The sequence below is a fragment of the Electrophorus electricus genome, chromosome 7 (genome assembly GCF_041902795.1).
Source record: "Electrophorus electricus isolate QZ-2024a chromosome 7, ASM4190279v1, whole genome shotgun sequence".
NCBI lineage: Eukaryota > Metazoa > Chordata > Actinopteri > Gymnotiformes > Gymnotidae > Electrophorus > Electrophorus electricus.
This window is the reverse complement of record NC_137503.1, coordinates 16,103,851-16,122,994: the sequence shown is the minus strand read 5'-3', so window position 1 is coordinate 16,122,994 and position 19,144 is coordinate 16,103,851. Positions and strand designations below refer to the sequence as shown.

Below are 19,144 nucleotides of genomic sequence, written 5' to 3'. Positions count from 1 at the left end.
AATATTTACTATTTGCCTATAGCATACAGACTGACCAGATGTATCTTTTAATTATTAATCCTACAATTGCTTAGCAAACTAAAGAGCCCTTATAGTTTGCATTCAACTAGGTCTGTGTAGGTTTCCTTAGAGACCACAGGCTGTAGAAATTACTTTTAGACCTCAGGGATTTGGCCTATTTGCCTCATCGCCTAATGACTCTTAATGAAGCTTTCTCTTTAGATGGGCTACTTCTCATTAGAATTTCCAGTAGAGCTACAGCTCCAGGTATTTCCTCTAATTATTTCTATGTGTTATTGTAGGATTATTTTATTGCATTTTATTCACTAGTCCACTACTTATTTCTTCAGTTTTCTTATGGCTGTAGATGCCCCTCATTTAGTCTAAACAAGTGCAAAGCCACAAATATTGTTAGCATTCAATGACTTTTCATTTATGTTTGTTGTATATTGAAAATGACAGTGGCTGTGACAACCATGATTTTTTTCAGCTTTTTTGTGTCATTTCCTGTACTTATTACTGATCTTATTTCAGTTCTTTTTTATCCATTCAGTGTGTTACAGTCCCAAAATAACCTGGTTTAATTGTGGAATGACTCATGCATAATATTGCATTATTGCAGAGGTTAGATAATTCATTTTTAAAATATCATGCCAAATTCTGATATCTAATTAAGCAACATTGTGAATGTATATTTCTAAATAAAGAGGAGAAACAAATCAGTGTATTTATGCAATACATTAGGAAGCTATGAGCATTTACTGGACATACAATAAGTTTTCATTTGGTGTAAACAAATCCTTAATTCAATACACTTATTTCTTCATATTTTCTTATTTTTATAGGATATTTTCCCAAATCAGAATGATATGAATACGTATTAGTAAACTCACAAGTAAATATGATATGTTTATATTACAGTAATAATAACCACCAAAGATTGTTACATATGATAATGCATGTTGAACAATTGCTCAGCAAAGCATGAGAATGTGGTGCACATATCAATAGTACATATACTGCACTGTTTATGTTTGCTTAAAGCTAAAAACTTCATGGTAAAAATTCTAAGTATAGATTATAGAGTAAGAACATATTCGTGTATGGTCTCTTTGTGTGGACTTGCTATAAATTTGTATTTTAAACCACTAATTGAATCTCTAGATATCTAGATAGAATCTGTAGATAATCAAAAGATTACAGATTTTAAGACTGGAAATCTTCTACCTCAACTGAGAGAAAAAAATAATAATTCATACATAAATCGTATCTACTCAATTAGCAAAATACATTTAAAGTTAAGCCAAAATAGTATGAACATGAATGTATATATCTAAATTTAGGTTTATTCATTTATTTATTTTCTTATTTGCTTCACTGTGGCTTTGCCAGACAAGTCTATATTTTGCATTATGTTCTCTATGTAGTGAATTGGAAACATCTCTGTTATTCACAGAGCAATCTCCACTATACCCTACTGGTTAAGTGGATGTACCACTTGCTTTGGAGTTTTATAAACTCCTTTCATATACCCTGGTCTCTTACTTTCTCTTACTTTGTGGCTTGACACAAAAATGTTGTGGAATAACAATTATTACATTTGCATATGAAATAAAGAATTACATGACTCTGTTGCATAGACCTAATTTTAACGTTTGAGTGGGACAAAAGTAGGTTACAGTATTATTTCTGAAAACCTTATGTCAGACTTATGAGAGAGCAAAGGTCACAACTGACATTCTTCATTTAAAAAGAAAAAAAGAAAAATCTAACATAATGAAAGAGGTAACCACTTCATGACGATGAAGAATATAGTTCCTAATCTATGGTGGTGATGAATTATGATGATAATTTTTTATTCGCGCTAATGAAATTAATCGTCTGTCAGTGAATGGCATTTTTGTAGTGAATGCTATAGCCTAAGATTCCTAACATTTAGCTTGTTCAATTAGTCTGATTATTTTGCTCCCACGTGTGTCAAAGACTTACAGGCACCCAAGCCTCTCATTTTGTTAGCAATTTTGCATTCGGTAAGCTGGAAAACGCCTCCTAGCAACGGTTACTATAGTGATTACTTACGTCATGCTGCAACGGTTACCATGGTCTTTATGACGTAAAGGACCCTGTAAAATGCATAGGAAACCCCGGATATAGGTTACCATGGATACTGGCGGGGGGAGGGGTGGGGTTTAGAGGAAGCGGAAGTGTTAGCACAAGCGGAAGTGGTACTGCCCTGAATACCCCGAGCAGCGAAACCGAGGACAGCTTGATACTCCAGTCGTTTAGAGAAAAAAAAGCAGGACTCAGAATATATTTAAATGTGAGTTTCATTGCTCATTAATTCCACGCATACGAAATTATTGGTATTGTCGATATGCTGGGGGATGTGCTAGTTCATATATACCTCTCATCATTGTCAATGGCGGAAGGTGCCTATTGTGGTTTGGGGCTGGTTACAAGGACTCTTTTAGGCCGAAGCGTGTAGTGAATAGTGTATTTGCTTTCGCATATACAATGCCCTATTTTTTAAGCTTGGAATGGCAATACACATTTGACTACTTATTTACGTATTCAATAAGGGTAAAGCAACAGTGAATACATATCAGTGACTGAAAGGAGTGGTTACCGACTTATGCGTAAATGCATTACCTGGCCGTCGTAAAAACTAGCCAGCTAATCGGCACTCCAATTTACTACGTTAGCTAGCTAGATTACATTATCAATCGAAATTTAGTGTGACCACTAACATAGGCCTTTAATGCTTTTAAACAGTCAAATGCCATTGATAACTGACGATGGCGCCAAAAGCGTTTTACAGATTTGGGCCCATTGCTGCACACGACTTTCTACCCCTCCATTTGAGTACATTCCGCAAGGGAATGTGAGTGAGAGGGCGTAGCTAACTAGCTGTTTTCATTGGGAGGCTACTATGTTAGCTAGCTACCTAGCTAGCTTGCTAATAAATACGATGGCAGAGGTGCCGCCGATAGCCTGCACTGCACTGCAGTATTAACTAGCTAGCTAGCTAGCCAGCCAGCTGCAGCAGCATGTACCATTTTATATCCTAATACATGTGAGCCATTGCGAAAAGAATTCTATAGGGAATGTGTTCATTTCAATATTGTATATGAGGTATAACTAAAATAACGTAACATCTGCACAAATGTGACTGTGACCGAGTTATCGTTAGGCCAATTAGCTCGACGTTTTTGTGGGCCTCCAGGGCTGGTCTCGATTCACGATGATCGCTAGCCACAGTGACAAATATTTGTCCTGTCAGATGTTTCAACATATTGTAATCATTTATCTTTACAAGATCATTCGCGTTAAATTTAAGTGCAAGGTGGTTATAATCTTAGGGACTCCGCTAGCTAACGTGGGTACATCTGCGGTGGGTGGCAGTTTCCGGATTTCGGTCTTTGTAGTATTTGCTGTTGTGGCACCGTTAGTTTTTACTGACATAGGTTAGGTAGCTAACAGTTGACTTCATTGATTCAAGTAGCCAACGCCCTGGGCGTTGTCACCGTTTTGCAAACACATATCTAGATAACAAAAAATAAATAGTAAGGATTACATCACCGTCCGATCATGGACACTTCAAATCTGGATGCCCTTAAAATGCTAGCATTTTTGCACAGTGATCGGAATTAACTGTTCTGTGTAGGCTTAGTCGTGCCAAACGATTTGTTTGCAATGAGTACATTTCTATCTGTAGCCACCCTTCAAGTTGTAGATTCTAGTGTCTTAGAAATAAACGTTGGAAATATTTCAAACTTATCCGCTTAATCAGCATCATGGAAATTTAGAATGTGTTCAGTAATGTTCTCTGCGGAGTGAATTCGGTAAATGATGTGCTTAAAATGGCGAATTTATGGCTCCTTTTGAATAAATAGGTTTCATCATTTAAATGCTTTTTGTAACAAAGAAAATGGGGAAAGTAGTGCAAGATTAATGTTAATTCATTCTTAACATTTAACTATTCTTACAGGAAGACACAAATCCTCATTCAAGCTTCATGTGATGTCAAGAAAAAAAAATCAATACGTTAGTAGTTATTTCCTAAAGTGAGGTGAAGGCTTATGGCTGCGCTTAAGCTCCTCCCTTATTATGCTTGCTATTATGACTAGTGACAATATACTAACACGTAATTTCCCTGCAACATATACATATTACTTAGGATGTAGGGAAACCTGTCTAGTATAACCTGCTTAGCTATTTCTTTTTACATTTTAACAGAAAGTTGCCAGTTTTACGCATACCTACTCACTGAGCCAGGCTGGATGTAGACTACCAATCCTTTTTTATTTCTATGTAGGAATTAATTGGCTGATTATATCTTGTTTTCTGCACCTCATGTTTCTCTGCGCCTCTTGCATAAAGTACCTGTTTTTGAAAAGTGGGGTGCGCAGGTGACATGCTGTATTCAAAAGTGTGGGAATAACATTAGTTACAAGTACTTTTACAATATAAAATGTATAATCCAGCTAGCACCTGCCCTTTGTTCAAGAACAGGTAAAAAAAAGATGCCAGTAAAGGTTGGTACCAAATACACAGGGATACAAGGCTATCAGGGATACAGACTAATTTTAAACTACAGGAGTGGTTCCGTTAGTTTTAGATTTAAACTTAGTTGTATGGCAGCCTATTGGTTATAGCTATAAAGAATAGCTAGCAAAAGTTTGCAAAATCTTTAAATAAATAATTGCATATTGCTTTTTATGAAAGATGTATGACCTGCAGTTTTGGATACATGCTGGACTGGTGACATACAGTTCTCCCATAATAAGGTCTGAATCTAATATTTGTCCACTGTGTGTATCATTCCTAATGGTGTGACCCAAAAAGCTTACCATGTAGCACAGCTTGAGTATTCTGTAGACAGTGTGTGTTGTACTCAATCACGGTCACTGAGTTGTGAAAGTAATTGTGTATTTTACATCAGATTTGTTTTCCTCTATAAGGATTATCCATATACATATTATGAATTACATTTATGCATGTATAGATTTTAATGTCACATCTGGGCTCACTAAACATACTAGATTAAATACTGCAGATATATATATTTTTAGTTCCTTTAAAAACCTACCGAAACATCTTGCTCATGTTGGCGGTGTAGAATAAGTTATTTAAAATGCACTCTGTCTTCTGATTTTTCACTTCTGTTTTGCTTTGATGGCATCAGATGGATGTCACTGAAGAAGCCTTTAACACTAATTTATTACATGGCTTCAGTTGGGTACAGTTGTCATATCTACTAGTGGGCTTTAACATCTTTGACTTTATTATGAAGAGAAGCAGTTTTTGCTTAGCCTATAAAGGCCGGCATTACCTGTAAACTCACAGTAGCATGTACAGATGTCACACCTTTTCCCTTTATTCTCATAGATACCATGGTAACAACTATAATGGCGCACAGTCTGGATGGGAATATCCTTTTCCCCAAAAATGCAAAGAAAAATCCATCAGAGTGATCAGTGCCATTCGGAATCAAGCCTTACAGCCAGTAATTTCAAAACACGTATTAAATGACAAAACATTTCAATATGCAGCCCATGATCAACAGTGCAAGTGATGCAAAGTGTTTCCAGAGAAACAGGATGGTTTGGACAGAGGTCCTTCATCAGCTATGCAAGCAAAGTGATATATAAAAATTGTGTATGCACAAAATTAAATTGGATGTGTCCATGAGTTTGATAATGTCTAAAGGAAATGAATGAATTATTAAATGTAACATTGTGAGGCTATGCGCAAAGCAATGTGAGAGCAGTGCAGCATATGACTAAGCTGGTTTTTCATATTAAACAGGCAGGTATATAACATACCTACAGGGCCATGTAGCATCAGAGACTTTATATAAATGCACTGATGCATTGAAAGCTGTTTCTCAAAAACTTTAACAGATTATACAATGGAGCAGGTGTCACGCTGAACACTCATTACTCATCTCTTTTAAGATGATCTTAACGCTATGATATTTTTTGGTAAGTGGTCCTGATTTGGTCCTGATAGTTTATACAGAACTGCGTGCTTTAGCAACCCAGCTGGCCAGACCAGTTATAGCTTTTAGCAGAGGTTTAACACACGTTCTTAAAATTGACCAAAAGCTTTTAATCTAAACAGTTTGTTTAACCTCTCTATCCTATAGAGGGAAATACCAAATTCAGTGTGCATGCTAGTCAGCATTGTGTAATATACATCATAAATGTAAGTTTGTTAATGCATTCCGACTTGTATGATGCATGTGTATGATGTTTGCCAGTTATTGAATGCTGAATCATGACTGTTAAAGGAGAGACTGGTTAAAAATAAGATAGGTTTCCTACTTATTTTATGGGTGATTTATCAATAAACATTTTTAGGTCATGTTTTGCTTTGCTATTATACTGTGGACACAAAGGTACTACTGCCAGCAAGTAGTGTTGGATAATGTCCAGAAATATTACTAGAAAATTAATTGAGTCTTGCCACTTCTCTGGATAGCTTTTTTCAAACCAATTTAATTAGTTTTTCATGAATTCTGCAGTAATATGAATTTGACAGAATTTTTGTTAAACTTGGTGGCATTTGATGTTTAAAAACACAAAAGTTTCACTCTTACCTGGTGTATAGTGTCCATGTCTTATTGCAATAAAGCATTTTCTTAAAGTCTGTGGTGTACCAGGCCTGTGTGCCAAGTACACACACCACAGTCTTAATAGACAGTAGTACTGAATGCTGCCAGTCCTTTTTGCAGAGGGTGGGGCATTATTGGTGACTTGTAATGTGCTTGTTGAGTTCAACATCCAGGGACAAACTGCAAGTAGAGCCAAGGTAAGTGAAGTCTTCCACTTTGTGTTTCCCAGCAAAGATGCAGAAATAACTGCTGATGGCATGACAAACTGTGGGTCTTCAGAGTTATAGTGACTGCGTGCATAGGCAACAGTCACTAAAGTCCCCTGTGAGACTGGCATCTGCAAACAGGTTTAACAGTTTCCCCTTGGTATTTGTAAAGGGAGTAAAGTCCATCAGTAGAACTGAAGACATGGAACAACAAAGGAAATGCCCTGTATAAGGAATAAGCCCTGCCCTACTGGACAGTCATACTGAACAGTGACATGCATGTTTGGGAGTGCCCTGTTGTCATTTTCTTAAATAGGTTCATAACGTCTTTTGAAGCATTCAGAAAAGGCCTGTTCAGCTAACGGGGTCAAAGGCTTTTGTTATATCACAGAAAACCATTTAGAGTGACTGATTGGATAAGCCTCTTTCTCCTGAAGCTCATGCAGTGAGATAATATTAACTATCAACTTTCCAGTCCTGGGATTCTTAATAGATGCAAGCAACAACAGTCTCAGAGCTAATCATTGAAACACTTTCCCTAAAGGAAATGGATTTTCCCATATTCAAGTACAGAGGGTTTTGCAATATAAAATAAGGAAAAATGCAGTCAGTTTTGTTGCCTTTTGATTACTTTATAGGGGGCTATGTTGACTTCATGGAACTCCTGCGGTACTATCCCCTTTTTCAAGATTTGTCGCAAGAGGGTTGTCTCTGGATCTGCTGATTTTTGGTGGAATTTCATTCCTCCTGCACATGGTTTTTGCAAGTCCTGATCATGAACGCTGAAAATCTGAAACGGTTTCAGTCTTGGCAAAGCAGAACATCGTTAGCTAGAATATTAATGATGGTTACATGTCATAAAGCCTTAGCAAAGATGTTTATCCAACAAAGCAAACGATAGATAATTAGAATTATTGGATTGCACTAATCAATTCTTTTTATTGCTGACTTGAAATATTAGGTTACCTGCTTAGCTAACATTATCCAATTTGCCTATACCACTTACTTGAATGATTAGTTACATTACAGATGTCTTGTATCTTGAAATTTCATAGGTGCAAGATCAAAGGTCATTTAAATATTCCATAAATTGGTAAGTCTTCAGTCTGCATTTGAAGGCTGCAAAGGACGCTGCTATAAGGACAGCCAGTGAAAATTTGTTCTGCCATCTGGGAGCCAGGAAAGAGAATAGTCTTGATGCTTGTTTTGCATGAGAGTCAAAGCATGGTGTTTCAAACTGAGCCATACTTGAGGTTCAAAGTATTCAAGGTATGGATCAGGCTCTGACCATTGTCATCATGTAAGGAGGTCCATTTTTGGCTTGGTAGGCGAGCATCTGGGATCTCAATCTGATGTGGGCAGCTACTGGAAGCCAGTGAATGGAATGCAGCAGAGGGGTGATATGTGAACTTTGGAAGCTCGAAGTCTAGTTGTGCTGCTGTGCTGTAGAGGTCTGATGGCTCGTAGAGGAAGACCAGTGGAAAACCAGTAGTAAGTTGCAGTAGTCTAGCTTTGAGATGACAAGAGATTGCTTAAGCACCTGCATAGCTTCCTGTGAGAGAAAGGGGCGAATACTTTGTATGTTACAAAGGAGAAATCTTGAAGACCGAGTCAGGTTTGGAACACGAGTTAAAAATGACAACTGGTTGTCCAAAGTTTTGCGTTCCTGGGTTATACAGATGTTACATAGCCAACGGAGCTATGCGGCACAAAACAATCTCTGAAGACGCTTTGCTGGCAGAAATGAGACAAGGCAGACTTTTATAGAACTTATCCATGAGAGACCATACACAGTCAGATTAGCTAATTTTTTTAAAGAAATTGTGAAAAGTAACAAAAAATTAAAAGGGTTCAGAGGGTTCAAAGCAGGGTTTGTAAGAATGTTCTGTCACTTATAACATTTCAATGTTAAAAAAAAACATTTCATTGGTAGGGTTGTTTACTTATTTATAATTATTTACATTTTGAAATTTTACAGGGATCTTAATTTGAATTGGGCTTAGAAATAATATATATATATATATATATATATATTTTTAATATGTCTTAAGTGTGTAGGTTTTTTTTTATTATTATTATTTAATTGTTTAAATTTTTTTTTCTAATGTTCCATGGATCTGTTGATTTATTTTTGGTATATACTCCAGTGGGCCATACCCTCTTCAGCAAGTCTGCCTGTTCCTCTGTATCTCACATTACGGCCTCTTTCCACTACAGCCTCGAAATGGACAAGTGCGACCTGGTACAGAAGGCTAAACTGGCCGAGCAGGCAGAGCGCTACGACGATATGGCTGCCTCTATGAAGGCTGTCACGGAGGGTGGGGGCGAGTTGTCCAATGAAGAGCGAAACTTGCTGTCTGTGGCATACAAGAACGTGGTGGGCGCCCGCCGCTCCTCCTGGCGTGTCGTCTCCAGCATTGAGCAGAAGACGGATGGCACCGACAAGAAGCAGCAGATGGCACGCGAGTACCGCGAGAAAATCGAGACTGAGCTACAGGACATCTGCAATGATGTACTGGTAAGGACTACTAGGGTGGATCTTCAAGTAATAGTTTACACACACAACCCATCATAGGATCTTCAGATGATGGTTTGTGTTTGTAAAGAAGCTTTTATTTTGCACATTAGATAAATAAGTGAGAATCGGTTGAGATCTGTTAAATGTGTGGTTAGTTGCAAAGGATTAAAGACTACAGTTGGCTCTCTTGGCAAAAAAAAAAAGTAGATGTCTTGGATGTTAATGGCTTTGTTCTGACATCAGTCCTTCTCCTGTGTTCTTCCAGGGCCTTCTGGAGAAGTTCCTCATACCCAATGCTAGCCAGGCAGAGAGCAAAGTCTTCTACCTGAAAATGAAGGGAGACTACTACAGATACTTATCTGAGGTGGCATCTGGAGAGTCAAAGAAAAGTAAGCAGAATCTGTGGCCTGACATTTTGTCATCTTAATAGAAAAATGTATTTTGCATGTATTACTAATCACAGTAGAATGTCTATCAAATAAAAGTAATTTCGGATACTATTGGTTTATTTTTAAACAGTATATATAATGTACAGATACCTTTTATATACTGAGAGACACAGGCATATTTGGTTAAGCTAGTAAATTTAGTTTTACATTTATGGCATTTACCCAAAGCGACTTACAATTATGACTGAGTACAAGTTTTCTGAGGGTTAAGGGCCTTGCTCAGGGGCCCAACAGTGGCAGTTCGGCCACTTAACCACTGAGCTACCACTGCCCCTTGGTTGATACACCCAAGAGGTGTATCCTTGTCCTTAATTATTTCTTTTTCTATTTTCCTTCACAGGCACAGTGGACCATTCTCAGAAGGCTTATCAGGAGGCTTTTGACATCAGCAAGAAGGAGATGCAGCCAACACACCCCATCAGGCTGGGTCTAGCTCTCAACTTCTCTGTTTTCTACTATGAAATCCTCAACACCCCAGAACAGGCCTGCAGTTTGGCAAAGACGGTGAGGGCAAAAAAATAGTTTGACACAAATATTAAATTAATTGCCTTATACTGTAAACTTGTATTGTAATTTTGTTGGAAACTCATAACTCTTTTACCACTTTGTGTATATCTCTACAAAATGAAATTTTTGTGAATATCTTAAAGCTCAAATAAGAAAAGAGACCTTTAGAGTTAATGCCTAAACCGCTGTCATTCATTGCTGTAGGCTTTTGATGAAGCAATTGCTGAGCTTGACACTTTGAATGAGGACTCTTACAAAGACAGCACTCTCATCATGCAGCTACTAAGGGACAACCTCACTGTAAGCATCTACGCCTACATCATAAAAAAAAACAGTTCCTTTATTCACATTATTATGGGGATTGTTTTGTAAAATCTGGATTAAAGTTAAATTTCAGTTTTTCACATTTCTGCATTATCAATGATGGTCATTTGAAATTTTGGGGAATGCACTATTTTAGAAAAACTTGTCAGAATTGTTCATAACAGCAATATCAGGAGACGGGGGTTTAAAGTGTTCGAAGCCACTAATATCTATGTCACAGAGTTATAAATTAAATAGCCATGAATGCGTTGCCTAATGCTTTACACTGCTTTTGCTGTAGTTGTTTGTATTTGTACTATAGATGTCTTGTCTCCTGGCTCCCATAATAAACATTATAAAGAAATTCCAGTTAGGAGCATTTCTCTAGAGAGAACCATTATTCTTTCAAAAGATACAAACATGGCTTTGTTTACTTTAGTGAGAAAATTTGCTGAAACTTTAGAAAATCAGTGGAATTCCCCTTTAGGCATGACTGTAGATTAAACGGTAGTTTTTAGGGGTTATACGTCAATTCTTTTAAGTAAAAAAGCATTTTGGGTATGGTTTCTCAACACAGGTTCAAGTTCTATGTAGATTGGTAGTATAACATTTGCTTTGTCTATCTTCCTATAGCTGTGGACATCGGAAAACCAGGGTGACGATGGGGATGCCGGCGAGGGGGAGAACTAAAGGCTTTGCACTTCACTGTTAAATCCGCCCACACTCTCTATCTTACACATACAGCCCATAGTACCCTGCTACATCCACTTCACTATGACTCCCCTTTCTGTATGCTAAGCAGCATGAATTGTACCTGACCTACAAGTGTCTGCCCCTCCTGAGATCAAGTGACAGGGTAACCTTCAGTCGTTCAAAATATTTCGAACGTATGTGTGTGTGTTTGTGTGTGTGGGAAAACTAAAAATAACAAAAAAGGTTAGAGAGGCCATTCTTTATCCATAATTATTTCCTTATTATTTTTTAAAAAGTCATAGTTCTCTATCAGGTTATGCATTGTAGTCCCCCCTAACATGTAGTGTACTGGCAATTGCTGGTTTTATTCAAAAGATTATTAAACTATCCAGTTAGTTTAACAAACACTGTGATGCTTATTTTTCTCCTTACTTCTCCACAGAACTGAATTATGGATAATTAACCTTTCTTGGAGAAGCCGTACAATTCTGTTGTGATCTCATACAGAAAGGAAGCAAACAGGCTGTATTGTGACACTGACTAACATCCATTACTGTTGTTGATGTGTAATGTTCACCATTTTATTTTGCATGAGTCTAAGAATGAAATAAAAGGGACCCTAGGTATTGCCATTCTACTTCTGTTCAATTACAATAAAGAACTGAAACATTCCATCAATACATCAGTATATAACATTGACCATAAACCCATTTTAGATCAGACTGGTGAACTGTCCTAATTTACAGCTAGCATAAAGGTGCTGTCAGTAAAACTTGCCAATATAAATAACGTGCCCCCACCCCCACTTTTTTTTTCTTTGAATGACCCATTTTAACACTTGTAAACATAAGAGTTTAATATAAATCTGTCTTGAACTAAAATGTAAACACACTTCAAAACAAATACTGTAATACTTAGTTTAAAGTTTAGTTTTTTTTTCTCCAAAACAAACAAACTGGTGGTTCATGGTGAAAACACCCTTCAAACTGTTAAGTAAATAAAAAATTATATTTAGGCTAACATGGCGCTATTTATGGTTTGACAGAGCCTCACTGTTTTCCCATCAATGGTAGAGAGATTGCTGCTGTGGATTTCCTGGCTGTTGATTCATATTGGCCCCTGACTGAATTATTGTCAATGGTGATTGTCCATTTCAAGTTTTTTATTTTTTATTTTTGTATAAGTGATGGGGTAAGGCATAGTTTGCAGCTGGAAACCGACCCATTCTGTGTGGCTTCAGCTGTAATTGAAGTGCACTGGCACTGCCAGAATTTTCTGCAGAAAAATGTGGTGCTCCAGTTAAGCCAACTTGAGTTCTAGTAATCCAAGCTCAACTTGTCTTCAATCTGTGTGCAGAACAGGCATGCAGATATGTGGACAAGTCATTGCTATCAAGAAACCTTAAAGAGGTTAGGTTAGCTGTTCAGTGTCACAATACCTTGTCACACCTCCATAACATTCCACTAGGTGTAGAACTCATCTGTCTCAAACTGAGGACAATGTTCATGCACTGAAGAAAGTCTCTCCCCTTAGCTGAACAAATGGCAGTTATTCTATGCTTGAGAAAAAAGTACAGTAGTGAATGTGGAGCCAAGCCTGTCTGTATATCTGGTATCTCCAATTGCTTTGTTTTTACTGACCAGTATTCTGCCTACAGTTAGCTTCTGTGACGGTTTTATCGCTTAGCGCGCACGTGGTTGTGAAAATTTAGACTAGCTTAAGAAAAAAAATTTAAAAGACCAAAAAAAAAAAAAAAAAAAAAACCTACTACATCCTGGTTATTGACGTAATACTAGATTTGTGTATGTCTTTTAAACAGTTCTAGTTTCACCTTACATGTTATAATCAGGAAAATGTAAAAGACAATTTAAAGTGAAATAAAAGTTTTATCAGTTCCAGATTTCACTGCATTGTTTTTGCCAGTGTCCTCTTGTATGTATATTTATTAAGGCTTGAGTGGTGCTTATGCTGTACTTCCATATATACAAGCAAGTTAAGCTTTTTAATGCAATTGTGTTATCACACTAAACTCCATCCTAGTTTTCAGACTTTAGTCCTGCAGAAGTTAAAAATAAAGTTTCTTTATTATGACATACATACATGAACTAGCAAAACAAACTGACTGTGGATATACTCCAAAATGTCATTTAAATATATAGTAAAATTTTAAATGGTCAAGTAATGCCAAACATAAATGAGTGGTTCTGGCATGTTTGCTTAGCCTTAAAATGACACAACCTGAAGCATCTGCACATTCCATTACAGAGCTGTAATTTAATTTACAACTTCTACACCTACTTCTGTAGGCAACAGCCCAATGCACTTTATTTGCAATAAAGAGTAAATTAAACTTTAATGTTTGCTTAACTAAATCGTGTAAGCATCAGCTTTGAATTGTGGGAGTGAATTAAGGACATATTTCTAGCATGTGTGTACATTTAATACCCAATTCAGCTGTGAACTATTTCTTATACAAAGCACAAATGGAGTAAATGGTTAGAGAATCATTCTGATGAATACTTAGTTCCAATAATAATTTTATTTATGTACCCTGATAAAAGTACAAACAACTGCAGTAACAAGGTACATTAGTTAACTGCATAACAATCAATCATTCAGTTTTCCAGCCATCCAAGGAGCTGGGAATGGGTAGTTAGCCCACTGCTGATCAACCAACACAAAACCAGAACTGAGGGCATGTTTTTGATAAACACTAATCAAAATATGTCCACTTCATGAATCACTATCAGGACTACATGTATGCAGATGTGCTTCCATAAAAAAACATCACCACACACTCAATACACATTAAGGAAGAACCTCAAAGATATTAGGAAGTGACTATGTCCATTATGATTCAGTTAATATCTGAATGTCTCAAACGGTGGTGTAGCATTGAAAGGCAGATTTACTTGAGGCACTTGAACTGCCTTCCCCATGTCCATGGGAGTCTTACAAAAGTTATTTCATCTTCTGCACTTCCTGCAGTAGCTTCTGTGCAGCTGTGTTCTTTGGCTCGATTTTGAGTAAGCTCTTGAGATCCTCCGCACAAGCTCTCTTGTCCTAATGGGAAACAATTATCATTAATGACCATTAATTACAACAATTCCATTTCAACATCTGTAGCATTCCAGCACAGCACTGTTTACCATTTTTCCTGCCGAGACACACAACCCAATTCCTGAAATACTTAGTGTTAGAGCAAGGATTTAAAGACATCTTGCAGTACACAAGGTCCCAGAAGACCAGGAAATGGTGGACCACGGTAGGTGACCATACAAAGCTAATAAGCAATGAACAAGCTTTTGAAATTGGCAGAGTTCTCTGCTACCTACTTTGAGCTCCACGTATGCCTGTGCACGCCTATACAAGGCTTTAACATTAGCGGAGTCCAGCTGAAGAGCCTTTTCACAGTCCTTCACAGCTTCCTTGTACATCTTTAGAGACAAGTAGCACAAAGCCCTAGGTCCAGACAAAATTGACAGTTTGAGCCTTGCTGAATGTTGGAATTAATTTATCAGAGCAAAGGTTACCAGTTCTGGAATTAACTCTCGAATCCCTCAAGAGGATCAAGGGACAAAGACTGGCATGTTTGAGAGTTGTACCTGTTTGTGTAGGTTGTGACCTCTGTGGGGTCTTGACTGAGAGACTGTGTGTATTTCTCCACAGCTTTTTTATGCTCTCCTTTCTTTACAAAAGCATTACCCTCCTCCTTCAGCAACCTGGCCTTTTTATCATCACCAGCCACTGCAAATTAATCAAGTTAGGATATATTACTAAAATTAATCAAATCATAAACTAGTAAGCACAAACACATTCAGTGGCTACATGCAGTTTTTTCACCTTGATTACTGGTTTCCTGGACTCCATTCTGCTGTATAGTGGGGGCTGTGCTAGCAGATTGCAATAGTTTCTCTTTTATGGCCATTGGAACAGTGGGGATCGGAGGAAGCTTTTCTCGCCAAGATGGTCCATCCATGTCTATCAGAGCCTTTGTCATTCTAAACAGAAGGCAACATGAATTCCATTTTTAAAAATTCTATTTTTCACTTTCTGTTCACTTGCAAGTATTGGTAGTAAACTCATTTAAGATCTTATGCTGTAACAGTAAAGATTATTTTTATCCACTGCTATAGAAAAGTACATTAAATGCATACATTTAAAAGGTAAAAGACAATTTAAATTAAAGAGGACCTGACTTAGTAGAGAACTCCCAACTAAGCAGTAACTGTTTTTTATAAAACATTAATGTTAAAAACAGGAATAATACTTAACAACTACCTGTTGGTGCCATCATGAGCTGCAGGCAAGTTGCAGTCTATTTGTAAGACCGTTTTATAGTCAACATAGGCTTGTCTATATCTCTCCAAAGCCTCATATGATGCTGCACGTCGAAGCAAAGATTTAATCCCAAATGGGGCCAGCTCAAGTGATCTGTTTAAAACAAAATCATTCAGATGAAAACACACAGAACCTCTTCAGGGTACTGATGTTCCAATTAGCAGCATGTAACAAGTCTTAAAGAGATGTCCATTGAATCAAGTACAGCATTTCAATAAGATGAAGACTTTAAACTTGAAACATTAATTAGTCTAAACTATTAGACTAATAGACCCACTACACTCCATTTATTTTAAACCACTGTAGCAACTTCACTGTGAAACAACAAAAAAAATGTGTTTACAGTTGTCAAATGTATAGTTAAACACTTTAGTATTTGCATCTTAATGGATTATTGTTGGTAACATGAACAAGGGCTATTCATTTTGATTCAATTTTGATTATTAATTAAGTAATAACTTTCATAATCTCAAGGGATATTCAATCACATCTTAAAATGTGGATACATTATCCTGTATATTCCATGTTCTGTATTCTGTATTCGGTTATGTTGTATGTTCATCACAGCTACACTGATAATAAAAATTCTTAAAATCACTCCAGATGGTCAATCATCTGTACCCAAGATATCTGTTTCACATCTCAAGAGGAATATATGTGCTCTAACTGCTACAGAAAATTAAGGCATTGTTTTCAGGACCAGGGCCACAGTAAATAACATTATCACCTCCCCCCCTCCACATCTTCTTCAGTCTAGTAACACTCATAACTTGAAAGACAATTAAAGCCATGGAATATCTGGACACATATGCTACACAAACTTATCTGATCCTGTAGCACTTACGTAGTGCAGTCATTAATGCATTCACCGCAGTTTCCATTTTTCAAGTAACTGGCTGCCCGGTTTGAATACAAAATACTCAGATCCTGTTGGTTCTTTTGACCTGTGAATGGAATTGACAAGTTTACAGCCAGTCATCTGCTGAACACATTTTTATATTGGTTTGACAAAGACAAGTCTTTCAAATCATCATTAAAAAACTAACCGTAATACTGTGAATCAAACTTGCAGTTTAATTTCTCTCATGCAAGTTTGAGAGCAAAAATGTTAAAGAAAATGTTACATGACACTGTTTCAAGTTAGCACAATGACTAATGATGCTCACTGCTTTTTACTGTTTATTCTGGCAATATTTATGGAGCAAGATTTAGTAGAACAATTTTGACAATGGGACACCCTGAGAAGACACTCCAAGCAGTTAGAACTAGGGAGATCAAGCTATGTCTGGAGAGTTCTACAGACGTATATTACCTAATACAGGTGCATGAGGACCTGGAATAGAACAAAAACCTAGTCTGGACTGAATGGCAAACCAATGACCTACAAGTATAACCAAAACTTATAATTATGGTTTGTGGTTCATCACTTTTTTGTGCGACTTAGCAACTTGTATGCTCTGAGAGTAGTGTGAGATTATGAACATGTATATGTCACTAATAGTAAACAAGTCCCAACAACTGCAAAAAAATCTAATGACTTTCGTTTGTGGGTTTATGGTGTTGATCACATGCACGTGTCTAAATGTGGCTATAACAAGTTAAATTCAACAAATTATAACAAGTTAAATTAAAACTAAGATTAACTGAATTTACCCACCATTTGTCTCATATTTTCAAGATATAATACTATAATACTAATGATTTATTATTCTTCTCAGATACAGCAATGAGCTACTTCTTCTGACTACACATACCCTTTTAAAGAAATAAACTCACCGATCATAGTAAAACAAAACGTAAAAACGTTGAATAATTTAGTTGAAAGCATACTGACAGGAACATTTGGTTTATATGTTGAGTCACGCTCTGGACTCGGTGTTCCTGCTTTTCAGTTTGATAGCTAGCTAGCTAGAATAGCTAACACAGGTTATGTAACTTCCTAACTAGCTAGCTAGCTAGCGAGGTTGTGTGCTAACCAACTAGCTAGCTAGCTATCCAAAGACCGTCCACGACAGTAGCTTTCTTACCTGACTTCTGTAACAAGCTGATGGTTTGGCTGTATAGAGAGATAGCTTCTCCATATTGGCCGGCCTTAAAACATTCGTTACCGGCTTGTTTCAGCTCTGTCCATGACTGCGATCGCCGCTTCTGGGGCATTTTGATCACGCTAATATAGCCGGATGCAAAAAAGGATCATCATTAGGATCAACTATCTGACTAATATTGGCCCGCTCACTTCGTGATTAGCTAGCTATCAGGTTTTATTTTACTTAAGATAGCTAGCTAGCCAAGTTAACTAGGTAGTCACAAATTAAGCTTAGCTACATTAATACTTTATACCATGTTGGTTTCTTACCTCAAAGCTGCCGCTTGGGATGTGAAAAAAATATTAGCTAGATTGCTAGCTTTAGCTCGCTAAGTTATGAAACTGGTTTACTTCCCAACTATAGTAAGGCTAGCTAAAATCCGCAAACACAGATGTTAACATTAGATAACGTTATATCGAAATATAGAATTAGCTAAACAACGGTGAAATAAAATGTTAGCTAGTCAGCTAAGCTAACTATCCGTCCTCCTTGGTTAATAAATAAAGCGCCACAGCAAAAAAATAAAGTTTTAAATTCCTTATATAACGCTAGGTAATGAAGAGGCGCACCAATAAACACTGCTGCAAAGTGCTGCTTTCTGTTCTTCTGATGTATGATCTACGTTATATTTCAACTAAAATTCAAGAAAAGTCTAGAAAATTAGCGTTAGCTATCTACCTTGCTGCTCTTTAGAAAGCACAAGCACCATACCACGCTTACCGGCTCAGTGGCTGGCTGGCTGGCTAGTCTGAAAAATTAGTGTCGTATTTCGGTTTCAATTCTCAGCACAGGGCGGATAGAGTTGCTATTTCGAGAATAGACCGAATACCTATATGGAATCTCGAGTCACAGAAGTAGATAAAATGTTAGTAAATGGTTGACAGAAGTAATAATACATGTACATTTAAATCGTTGTATTACAATTTTTCTTCTTTACAAGATCCATAACTGGAAAAAATGAAATTCATAAATACGGGAATTAGGTTAATTTGCAGCCTGCCATGCACTGAGAAGATTTTAGACTAACTTCAAAAAGAGAGATCGATGCTCAACTCATAAAAGAAATTAGATATTTTCACTGCCTTTGTTGTTGAAAACCTGCTGTTTATTTGACAAGAATGAATAATGTAAAAACAAATAGCCTATAAGGCTACGATTTTTCATAGATGTATTTACTTCTACAGTAGGTTGAAAGTGCAAATAAAAATGGCGGAACGATAAGGTGTTACTGGGCCTGGTGTAATGAAAAAGAAAGCAAAATCTATTACTCTCAGAGACCACTGGTATACTATACTATATTATCTTAAAGGCTCTAAATCGTCATAAAATATTCAAACAACTATCCAACAGGGTGTTAATAATAACATTAACAACAGGGTGTTGTTAATGCAGATCCTAAATGAAACTGGCCAGTGGTGCTTATC

At 37.0% G+C, this 19,144-nt stretch overlaps 2 protein-coding genes across 5 annotated transcripts; one reads left to right on the top strand and one right to left on the bottom strand.

Annotated features, from left to right (window-relative positions):
* The first annotated feature begins 2,189 nt into the window (after positions 1-2,189).
* Positions 2,190-13,187, top strand: ywhaba (tyrosine 3-monooxygenase/tryptophan 5-monooxygenase activation protein, beta polypeptide a). Its single transcript, XM_027004973.3, has 6 exons — positions 2,190-2,320; positions 9,040-9,340; positions 9,606-9,729; positions 10,130-10,293; positions 10,501-10,596; positions 11,233-13,187. The coding sequence occupies exons 2-6, from the start codon at positions 9,047-9,049 to the stop codon at positions 11,287-11,289; spliced, it is 735 nt and encodes a 244-aa protein (XP_026860774.1). The 5' UTR covers positions 2,190-2,320; positions 9,040-9,046; the 3' UTR covers positions 11,290-13,187.
* Positions 13,188-13,812: 625 nt separating this feature from the next.
* Positions 13,813-18,531, bottom strand: tomm34 (translocase of outer mitochondrial membrane 34). Of its 4 annotated transcripts, none has more exons than XM_027004972.3 (8): positions 18,441-18,531; positions 17,661-17,800; positions 16,478-16,577; positions 15,574-15,726; positions 15,136-15,293; positions 14,898-15,039; positions 14,628-14,754; positions 13,813-14,355 (listed from the first exon to the last, which is right to left on the bottom strand). In XM_027004972.3, exons 2-8 carry the CDS (start codon positions 17,788-17,790, stop codon positions 14,254-14,256), a joined length of 912 nt encoding a protein of 303 aa, XP_026860773.2. In that variant the 5' UTR covers positions 17,791-17,800; positions 18,441-18,531; the 3' UTR covers positions 13,813-14,253. The 4 variants fall into 4 exon arrangements, with proteins under 4 accessions (XP_026860773.2, XP_081573449.1, XP_026860771.2 ...); XM_081717323.1 differs by having other exon boundaries at positions 18,290-18,474; XM_027004970.3 differs by having other exon boundaries at positions 17,990-18,473.
* Positions 18,532-19,144: the final 613 nt, after the last annotated feature.

Bases quoted from the DNA above. Each gene is read 5' to 3' on its own strand.
- ywhaba (XM_027004973.3), top strand. From the start codon at position 9,047: ATGGACAAGTGCGACCTGGTACAGAAGGCTAAACTGGCCGAGCAGGCA. The intron at 9,341-9,605 runs GTAAGGACTACT...GTGTTCTTCCAG, and splicing joins ACATCTGCAATGATGTACTG to GGCCTTCTGGAGAAGTTCCT. The intron at 10,597-11,232 runs GTAAGCATCTAC...ATCTTCCTATAG, and splicing joins TACTAAGGGACAACCTCACT to CTGTGGACATCGGAAAACCA.
- tomm34 (XM_027004972.3), bottom strand. From the start codon at position 17,790: ATGCCCCAGAAGCGGCGATCGCAGTCATGGACAGAGCTGAAACAAGCC. The intron at 15,727-16,477 runs GTAAGTGCTACA...TGTTTTAAACAG, and splicing joins TGCATTAATGACTGCACTAC to ATCACTTGAGCTGGCCCCAT. The intron at 14,356-14,627 runs GTAGGTAGCAGA...GTTTCCCATTAG, and splicing joins AGGCATACGTGGAGCTCAAA to GACAAGAGAGCTTGTGCGGA.